We start from the raw sequence: 10,770 nt of genomic DNA, 5'->3' as shown, positions 1-10,770 counted from the left end.
GAGTAACAATGCTCATCAAAGTGTTGCGTGTTACAGTGTAGGTTAGTTTATTAGGACAAGTGCATGACATTAAGGTTAGTCGGGGTTAGATTTTTTTTTTTTTTTTTTTTCATTTCAGATAATGGTTGAAGAAGTGAGTCTTTAGTCGACGGCGAAAGATTGGACGGGATTCGGCTGTCCTAACTGGGATGGGTAGTTCATTCCACCATTGTGGGGCAAGGACTGAGAATAGGCGGCTTCTCTTTGATGACCCTCCGGGAGCTTGGATAGGAGTAGATCTGAGGCGGCCAGAAGACGCAGAGCGTAGGGGTCTTGAGGGTGTGTAGTTAGAGACCATTGACCGGAGGTAGGCGGGAGCGGTTCCCTTTGCCGCACGGTATGCCAGGTCGAGGGCCTTGAAGCGGATACGTGCAGCAATGGGGAGCCAGTGCAGGCCCCTAAGAAGTGGGGTGACATGGGCTGACTTCGGTAGGTTTGAGATCAGGCGGGCCGCTGCATTTTGAATGAGTTGAAGAGGCTTGGTGGCAGTGGCCGGGAGGCCAGCTAGCAGTGCGTTGCAGTAGTCGAGGCGGGAGATGACTGTTGATTGGACGAGGAGTTGGGTGGCTTCATTTGTCAGGAAGGGGCGTATCCTTCTGACGTTGCTCAGGAGGAATCTGCAGGGTTCTGGTTGTCGCTGCAATGTGAGCAGAGAAGTTCAACTGGTCGTCGAGGACAACACCAAGGTTCTTGGCGGTCGGCGACGCGGTCACAGCTGCATTCTCGACTGTGATGGAGAGGTCGGTCAGGGGGGAGGATTTGGCCGGCAGGTGGAGCAATTCTGTTTTGCTTAGGTTCAGTTTGAGGTACAGATACAGTACTGCTACATCTATACATTTATGACATATTAGATTTGCAAATACAGTACTGTTTGTGATACAAAAGTGTCCAGAAAAGGAGTGTATACATTTGATGTAGAAACTGTACATTGGAGGAGGTTGGGTGGGTGATGTGGGGTTGGGTGGGTGGGTGGGTGAGGGCTGTACATTGGAGGTGGGGGGGGGTTGGGTAGGGGGGGGGGGGACACTGTACATTGGAATACTGACATACTTGGTCATTTACTGTGCAACTGGGTTAGGACATTTGTAGGGGCCAGTTTCGAATTGCAGTCTCCCTTAGGTGTTTTTTGAGAGTGGTTTTGAAGGTGGGTAGTGATTCATATTCATTTACAGCTGTGGGTAGGGCGTTCCACATTGATGTGGCATAATTGCGAAACCTGTTTAGTCCCTTGTTTGAGCCGAATCTGGGTTTAACATGATTTGTGGAGCTCCCTCTGGTGTTGTGATCGTGGTATTCACTGACCTTTGGGAAGTATTTTGTTTTTCACGGTGACAATACAGAAGGTTAACCCTTTCACTGCCACACGACAAAGTGTTAACGTTCTGTAGTGTGGTAGTGAAAGGGTTAACATAACTTTTAGTTATACTTTATGAATACATAAAAAGAAAAGAAAGTACACTTGGGTGCTGCTGCTGCTACTGGAGACAAGCCTCTTCAGTTCAGTTCAGTTCAGTTCAGTTCAGTTGAGTTCAGAGTTTTTATGAGCCACCCCAAATCCTCACACCATTTCCATTTTCTTTCCATTTCCAGGTCTTCTATGAGCCATGCGTGTTTCTTCAGCAGGATCTTGTAGAAGATGTATTTCCCTTTGGTCCCGACGGTGTTCAGGGGACCATCGTAGAGCTCCCTCATCTTCTCCTGATTTATGCCCTTTGACCTGACCTTGCTGTATTCTTCATGGGTAATAACACCCTCGCCAAGGAGCTCGTCCAAGATGGCATCCACCGCGGACACCCGCTGGATGAGGGCTACCCGGTGCTGATCCACGAATTTGCTCCCTTGATACATACACATGATATCTCCACCAGACGCTGCACCAGATGCTCCACCAGACGCTGCACCAGATGCTGCACCAGATGCTCCACCAGACGCTGCACCAGACGCTGCACGAGACGCTGCACCAGACGCTGCACGAGACGCTGCACCAGACGCTCCACCAGACGCTGCACGAGACGCTGCACGAGACGCTGCACCAGACGCTGCACGAGACGCTGCACGAGACGCTGCACCAGACGCTGCACCAGACGCTGCACCAGATGCTGCACGAGACGCTCCACCAGACGCTCCACCAGACGCTGCACCAGACGCTCCACCAGACGCTGCACGAGACGCTGCACCAGACGCTGCACCAGATGCTGCACGAGACGCTCCACCAGACGCTCCACCAGACGCTGCACCAGACGCTCCACCAGACGCTGCACGAGACGCTGCACCAGACGCTCCACCAGACGCTGCACCAGACGCTGCACCAGACGCTGCACCAGATGCTGCACCAGACGCTCCAGGTAGTGAATGAGCTTCTGACACCTTTCAGACGTAGAGGGAGGAGGAGAGGAGGGGAGGAGAGGAGGGGAGGGAGGAGGGAAGGAGGGAGGACAGAGGGAAGGAGGAGAGGAAACAAGAGGCAGGAGGGGGGGAAGGAGGAGAGGAGGGGAGGAGGGAGGACAGAGGGAAGGAGGAGAGGAAACAAGAGGCAGGAGGGGGGAAGGAGGAGAGGAGGGGAGGAGGGAGGACAGAGGGAAGGAGGAGGGGGAACAAGAGGCAGGAGGGGGGGAAGGAGGAGAGGAAACAAGGGAGAGGAGGGGGGAAGGAGGAGAGGAAACAAGGGGGAGGACAGAGGGGAGTAGGAGAGGAAACAAGAGGCAGGAGGGGGGAAGGAGGAGAGGAAACAAGAGGGAGGACAGAGGGAAGGAGGAGAGGAAACAAGGGGGAGGAGGAGGGAAGGAGGAGAGGAAACAAGGGGGAGGACAGAGGGGAGTAGGAGAGGAAACAAGAGGCAGGAGGGGGGAAGGAGGAGAGGAAACAAGAGGCAGGAGGGGGGAAGGAGGAGAGGAAACAAGAGGGAGGACAGAGGGAAGGAGGAGAGGAGGGGAGGACAGAGGGAAGGAGGAGAGGAGGGGAGGACAGAGGGAAGGAGGAGAGGAAACAAGAGGGAGGACAGAGGGAAGGAGGAGAGGAAACAAGAGGGAGGACAGAGGGGAGGAGGAGAGGAAACAAGAGGGAGGACAGAGGGAAGGAGGAGAGGAAACAAGAGGGAGGACAGAGGGAAGGAGGAGAGGAAACAAGAGGGGAGGAGGAGAGGAAACAAGAGGGGAGGAGGAGGAAACAAGAGGGGAGGAGGAGAGGAAACAAGAGGGAAGGAGGAGAGGAAACAAGAGGGAGGACAGAGGGAAGGAGAGGAAACAAGAGGGAGGACAGAGGGAAGGAGGAGAGGAAACAAGAGGGAGGACAGAGGGGAGGAGGAGAGGAAACAAGAGGGAGGACAGAGGGGAGGAGGAGAGGAAACAAGAGGGATGACAGAGGGAAGGAGGAGAGGAAACAAGAGGGAGGACAGAGGGAAGGAGGAGAGGAAACAAGAGGGAGGACAGAGGGAAGGAGGAGAGGAAACAAGAGGGAGGACAGAGGGAAGGAGGAGAGGAAACAAGAGGCAGGACAGAGGGAAGGAGGAGAGGAAACAAGAGGGAGGACAGAGGGGAGTAGGAGAGGAAACAAGAGGCAGGAGGGGGGAAGGAGGAGAGGAAACAAGAGGGAGGACAGAGGGAAGGAGGAGAGGAAACAAGGGGGAGGACAGAGGGAAGGAGGAGAGGAAACAAGGGGGAGGAGGAGGGAAGGAGGAGAGGAAACAAGAGGGAGGACAGAGGGGAGTAGGAGAGGAAACAAGAGGCAGGAGGGGGGAAGGAGGAGAGGAAACAAGAGGCAGGAGGGGGGAAGGAGGAGAGGAAACAAGAGGGAGGACAGAGGGGAGGAGGAGAGGAGGGGAGGACAGAGGGAAGGAGGAGAGGAGGGAAGGACAGAGGGAAGGAGGAGAGGAAACAAGAGGGAGGACAGAGGGAAGGAGGAGAGGAAACAAGAGGGAGGACAGAGGGGAGGAGGAGAGGAAACAAGAGGGAGGACAGAGGGGAGGAGGAGAGGAAACAAGAGGGAGGACAGAGGGGAGGAGGAGAGGAAACAAGAGGGAGGACAGAGGGAAGGAGGAGAGGAAACAAGAGGGGAGGAGGAGAGGAAACAAGAGGGGAGGAAACAAGAGGGAGGAGGAGAGGAAACAAGAGGGAAGGAGGAGAGGAAACAAGAGGGAGGACAGAGGGAAGGAGAGGAAACAAGAGGGAGGACAGAGGGAAGGAGGAGAGGAAACAAGAGGGAGGACAGAGGGGAGGAGGAGAGGAAACAAGAGGGATGACAGAGGGAAGGAGGAGAGGAAACAAGAGGGAGGACAGAGGGGAAGGAGGAGAGGAAACAAGAGGGAGGACGGAGGGAAGGAGGAAAGGAAACAAGAGGGAGGACAGAGGGAAGGAGGAGAGGAAACAAGAGGGAAGACAGAGGGAAGGAGGAGAGGAAACAAGAGGGAGGACAGAGGGAAGGAGGAGAGGAAACAAGAGGGAGGAGAGGGAAGGAGGAGAGGAAACAAGAGGGAGGACAGAGGGAAGGAGGGGAGGAGGAGAGGAAACAAGAGGGAGGACGGAGGGAAGGAGGGGAGGAAACAAGAGGGAGGACAGAGGGAAGGAGGGGAGGAGGAGAGGAAACAAGAGGGAGGACGGAGGGAAGGAGGAGAGGAAACAAGAGGCAGGGGGGGGAAGGAGGAGAGGAAACAAGAGGGAGGACAGAGGGAAGGAGGAGAGGAAACAAGAGGGAGGACAGAGGGGAGGAGGAGAGGAAACAAGAGGGAGGACAGAGGGGAAGGAGGAGAGGAAACAAGAGGGAGGACAGAGGGAAGGAGGAGAGGAAACAAGAGGGAGGACAGAGGGAAGGAGGAGAGGAAACAAGAGGGAGGACAGAGAGAAGGAGGAGAGGAAACAAGAGGGAGGACGGAGGGAAGGAAACAAGATGGAGGACGGAGGGGAGGAGGAGAGGAAACAAGGGGAGGACAGAGAGGGAAGGAGGAGAGGAAACAAGAGGGAGGACAGAGGGAAGGAGGAGAGGAAACAAGAGGGAGGACAGAGGGGAAGGAGGAGAGGAAACAAGAGGGAGGGCAGAGGGAAGGAGAGGAAACAAGAGGGAGGACAGAGGGAAGGAGGAGAGGAAACAAGAGGGGAGGACAGAGGGAAGGAGAGGAAACAAGAGGGAGGACAGAGGGAAGGAGGAGAGGAAACAAGAGGGAGGACAGAGGGGAGGAGGAGAGGAAACAAGAGGGAAGGAGGAGAGGAAACAAGAGGGAGGAGGGGGGGAAGGAGGGAGTGTGACTCGTCACAATAAATCTCGTTATTCATGCGAGTACTCGATCTGGGAAAACATTCCCTGTGCCCATCCCTGGTTTGTGTGTGTGTGTGTGCGTGTGTGTGTGCATGCGTGCGTGACGTGCGTGTGTGTGTGTGTGTGTGTGTGTTGACCTTGGCGGGGGACAGGGGGGGGGCTCCTCTGCTGCTGAACTCCAGCTTGTTGTCGTCTTTGGCGCCGATGGATTTAAGCCCCGCCCGCAATATGGAGCGCAGTTTCTCATAGGCCGGTTTGTCGGAGTAGCCGAGCAGCTTGACCTCCTCCAGGAACCTCTGGATCTCGTCTGGAACACAACGGACCAAAAGCAGGAAACAACGTTCACCAAAAGACGTGAGATAAAAAAAAATATATAAATAAACTAAGGCTGTCAAATATATCGCGTTAACTCCCGATTCTATTAATGCCACTAATTTTTTTAACTCAAGATTAACACTTTGGGTGCCGGGACACGTCTTCTCACGTCTTTGCTGGCCATGCTAAAGTTGCCGGGGGACGCTGTACAGCGTCCTTATATCAATATTTCAAAAATCTGCGATCGGATTCATAATGTCCCTCCGCTGGCCTGAGATCCACCAGCAGGACCCACTGAGCTCTCTGGCGGTTCAGGAGCGCCATCTGGTGGCCGATCGGCGCAACCGCTTAACAGGAAGCGCAGTAGAGGTTTTGCTAGACGTCCGTATTGCTTCCGGCCACTCGGTACATGTCCCGTGACTCTAGCTCGTCACACTACATAGCGATCGATTGCCAATAACTCGATAAACAACATGATTTGGACGTATATACCATTATACAAGCTGGAGATGGACCGGGTAATAATATATCCCATAATGATAAAATTTCTACTCGACGATGATCGCCCAACGGCGCGCGGAGACTGGGGTGAGTTTCAGCGTGTAACGTTACCGTCTTCGATAATAACTGATATTATCAACATTTGACCCACATTAGATGATTGGTATAACGCTGCCCACGGAATTATAAACGCCCCCTCGCCCATCCGGTCAACATCAGATGACGTGTAGTAACTTCTAGAAGTACGTCTAGTTGGAATTTTTTATATCGCGCTGATTGCCATCAAACTGTATTTCATCATCAATATAATGCATTTGGGGCTATATATCACGTTCTGGAGAAAGCTGCAGAAAGAGATGAAAACATACTTATACATTAGACCATACTTTACTATGAATATGTGAATGAAAAAGTTTAACGTTGCTACACAATGAACAATACATATAGGACTTTGAATGGGCCCTAATAATGGCAATGTAGCAATAGAATTTAAAAAGTTATAGCCCTGCAAAGAAGGGGACTTTCTCCATAGACAAATAGCGCTGGCAATCTATGGTATATCATTAATTTAACCTTAGGCAACCAAAGTGTTAACTAAAAAAAAATAAAAATAAAAAAAAGGCTTCACTCAGGTGTATTATTGATGCTCTCATTGATACTATGTTTGTTTCTGAAGTGTGTGTGTGTGTGTGTGTGTGTGTGTGTGTGTGTGTGTGTGTGTGTGTGTGTGTGTGTGTGTGTGTGTGTGTGATATAGAGCAGTGGTTCTCAACTGGTCTAGCCTCGGGACCCAACATTTTCCTTAGTCATTAAGTCGCGACCCAAAATTTTTAACCACTATGATTTATGTAAAAAAAAAATATTTGCAGTAATACGCAATCTTTCAAAACATGAAATAAACACAAAAAAGTGCAACAAAAGTGCAACTATTGCTAAAAACCCAATGAAATAAAAGAATAATAAATAATATGCTTCTTAGCAGATTTCTTAGCTTAACATAACATACCTAAATTTGGGGGAACTAATGGGATAACTGAGTTTGCAACAAAAGTGCAACTAGGGCTAAAACCCAATGAAATAAAATAATAATAAATAATATGCTTCTTAGCAGATTTCTTAGCTTATCATAACAGACCTAAGTTTGGGGGAACTAATGGTAAATGGCTGCTTTTTTATATAGCGCTTTTATCCAAAGCGCTTTACAATTTGTTACTCACATTTTACCCATCACTCACCGATGGCGGAGGCAACCATGCAAGGTGCCAACCTGCTCATCGGGATTAATTAGGGGTTAAGTGTCTTGCTCAAGGACACATCGCCACGCTGCCTGGGAGGAGCAGGAATCGAACCGGGAACCTCCGGATTGCCAGACGACTGCTCTACCTCCTGAGCCACTGTCGCCCCTAATGGGATAACTGGGGTTGCAACAAAAGTGCAACTAGGGCTAAAAACCCAATGAAATTAAATAATAATAATAAATAATTATGCTTCTTAGCAGACTTCTTAGCTTAACATAACAGACCTAAGTTTGGGGGAACTAATGGGATAACTGGGATTGCAATAAAAGTGCAACTAGGGCTAAAAACCCAATGAAATAAAATAATAATAATAATAAATAATATATCCTTCTTAGCAGACTTCTTAGCTTAACATGCAGGGAACTAATGGGATAACTGGGGATGATGTTTGCTCCTGACAAGAGTCTCAAAGTCTGGGGTGATGGTAGACAAAGCAACTCTGAGGTCATGCTCAATGTCCAATCTGTTCCCCCGCTTTGTCTTCAGCTGGACCAGAGCTGAGAAGCCACTTTCACAAAGATAGGTAGTGAAAAAAAATAAAAATAAAATAAAAAAAAAACAAAACAAAAAAATACTTATTTTTTTAATTTTTTTTTTTTTTTTTACACACACATCCGCGACCCACTCAAAATGGCCCCGCGACTCACTTTTGGGTCGCGACCCACCAGTTGAGAAACACTGATATAGAGAGAGAGGGGGGTGAGAGAGATGAGGAAGGGGCAAAAGAGAAAGAGAGCAGGGAGAGTGTGTGTGTGAGGGAGAGAGGGGGGTGTGTGATTAATCAGCCCTTGTGTGTGTGAATGTAACAAGTTCCTAACGTTTTCTTTCCCCTATTATTTCATGCACACTTTATTCATTGTTTTAAATTATTATTTTCTTTTAAGTTATTTTGTGTATCACTCTGTTTTGAATTTGATGCAAATTTGCAATGCATGAGGGTCATCCTTTTGTGTTAAATGGCTGCATAAAGCAAGCATTTGTTGACTCGCATGTTGATAAGAGTATTAAAACTTGGAACTTGAAAAAGATCTGTTTAAGGTAAAAAAAAATAAAAAAAATATAAATGCGATTAATTTGCGATTAATCGCGAGTTAACTATGGACAATCATGCGATTAATCGAGTTAAATATTTTAATCGTTTGACAGCACTAAAATAAACACATGTCTGGGGAAACTCAAGTCACGTGACTCAGTTGGTATTAAGGCTGTTTCCCCGAAGCCTGTTTTTGGGATTCGAACTTCGTCAGGGTTTTTCTAATCGAACCTTGGTTTTTAATAAAAACATTATTTTTTTCAAAAAAATAATTTTAATATACTTTTTTTTATTTATTTATTTTTAAATATCCTCAAACTAAATCCTCAATTTGAATAAAGTGATTCATCTGATTAAATTAGTATTTTTTCTTTTATTAAAATCAACTTTCCAGCCCCAGACCGAGCCCAGGGAGAAGCCCGAGCCCAACTAAATCAATTAAATCAACTTTCTTTAATGAATATAACTCATCAGTTATAATTAGGGATGTCCGATATTATCGGCCTACCGATATTATCTGCCGATATTGGCATTAAAATGTGATATCGGAAATGATCGGTAACGGTTTTCAAAAAACAGAAGTTTAACCCTTTCACTAGCACACTACAGAAGGTTAACCCTTTCACTACCACACTACAGAAGGTTAACCCTTTCACTAGCACACTACAGAAGGCTAACCTTTTCAGTACCACACTACAGACGTAACCCTTTCAGGTCCACACTACGGAGAGAGAGAGAGAGAGAGAGAGAGAGAGAGAGAGAGAGAGAGAGAGAGAGAGACATTGAGGAGCTATGTGCTTCTCCACTGAAAGGAGAAAACAGCAGCGCTGCCTCATCAGGCCCCTCCCCCTCTCGCTGCCTCATCAGGCTCCTCCCCCTCTCGCTGCCGGCAGCAGAGGCTGTGACTCGTCTGCAAAGTGGAAAGTTTGAGGAGCGAGAGAATTAGTGCCGGGGCTCTATAATGAATTAGTGCTCATTAGGAGTGAATCAACGGGCCCATGTGCTCATTAGGGGAGAAGACAGTCACATCTTCCTGCGTGTGTGTGTGTGTGTGTGTGTGTGTGTGTGTGTGTACTCACATTTTACTCTTTTACTCGCTCTCTCTTTAAGTGCGTGCGTGCGTGTACTGTGCGTGTACTGTGCGTGTACTGTGCGTGTGTACTGTGCGTGTGTGCAACTCACCCGGCTTGTCTTGTGGGGAGAAACACTCGTCCATGAATTCAGAGACGTCATCTCGGCTCCTGTGAGTGAGTGAGTGAGGATGTCCGTTAATAACACTTGGATGTGTTAAAACATTTTCTGCAAAATACATTAGGCCTATATATTCCCCAACGCTTAACAAAAATATCATGTAATCAGTCGGTTGGACTCAAAACGACCCCAAAATCGTCTCAGCATTGTGCACAATTGGCGATTGAACGCTGTGAATCCATAAAGACCTCCCCACACACAACCCAGAGACCCACCTGATCCATAAAGACCTCCCCAAACACAACCCAGAGACCCACCTGATCCATAAAGACCTCCCCACACACAACCCAGAGACCCACCTGATCCATAAAGACCTCCCCAAACACAACCCACAACCCAGAGACCCACCTGATCCATAAAGACTAGGGATGTCCGATATTATCGGCCTACCGATATTGGCATTAAAAAGTGATATCGGAAATTATCCTTCAGATATGTAATGTTAATTACCTGAAATTATTGCGTTTCTTGGGGGGGGGGGGGGACCCTGCATATATCGGTATCGGTTGATATCGGTATCGGAAATTAAGAGTTGGACAATATCGGTATATCGTATCGGTAAAAAAGCCAATATCGAACATCCCGCTCCTTGACAAAAGCAAATATGTGATGTAATGATCTGTATATGTTTTGTTGTCTAAAATAAATACCATACCCACCTGATCCACAAAGTCCTCCCCACACACAACCATAATTGTTGCATTTGTTGCATTTTGTACTGTATATTGTATATTTTGTATCGTGTTTGGTCTTTATTCTTTTAACTTTTTTTTTTTTACAGTATGAAGCACAATCTCAGGGGGCTTGAACTCGGGACCCACCTGATCTTGGAGTCCCTGACGTGGAGTGGGTTCTGCAGGTCGTCCTCCCAGGGCAGGCGGCTGCACAGCCACTGCACCATGCAGTAGGCCAAGATCTCCAGGTCGCCTCTCCTGCTCGGAACTGGGCCAAAACAACAACAACAACAGCGTCTGCGTTAACTCAGTGGCCGCCAATCACGACGAGTATACTCGTTATTAGATCGTTTGATCTTTTTCCTTTGATCCCCGTTCTACACACTCGGCCGGAGCTCTCTGAATCACTGTGG

General features: G+C 48.6%; 1 protein-coding gene across 1 annotated transcript in view; it reads right to left on the bottom strand.

Moving 5' to 3' along the window:
• LOC311226660 (uncharacterized protein) overlaps nucleotides 1-10,770 on the bottom strand; it is a gene marked incomplete at its 3' end in the record, with an annotated part of 96,297 nt that overhangs the window by 60,101 nt on the left and 25,426 nt on the right. Inside the window, exons 9-13 of the mRNA XM_084312076.1 lie at nucleotides 10,505-10,625; nucleotides 9,615-9,673; nucleotides 5,424-5,593; nucleotides 1,965-2,174; nucleotides 1,602-1,857 (exon numbers count right to left, since the gene is read on the bottom strand). Of these exons, the coding sequence (XP_084168202.1) occupies nucleotides 1,602-1,857; nucleotides 1,965-2,174; nucleotides 5,424-5,593; nucleotides 9,615-9,673; nucleotides 10,505-10,625 (816 nt within the window). The remainder of the gene's footprint in view (nucleotides 1-1,601; nucleotides 1,858-1,964; nucleotides 2,175-5,423; nucleotides 5,594-9,614; nucleotides 9,674-10,504; nucleotides 10,626-10,770) is intronic.

This window comes from Notolepis coatsorum (assembly GCF_963971535.1).
Source record: "Notolepis coatsorum genome assembly, chromosome: 4".
Classification (NCBI taxonomy): Eukaryota; Metazoa; Chordata; class Actinopteri; order Aulopiformes; family Paralepididae; genus Notolepis; species Notolepis coatsorum.
The sequence above is the reverse complement of the archived record's forward strand: the minus strand, read 5'-3'. Positions and strand labels throughout refer to the sequence as shown.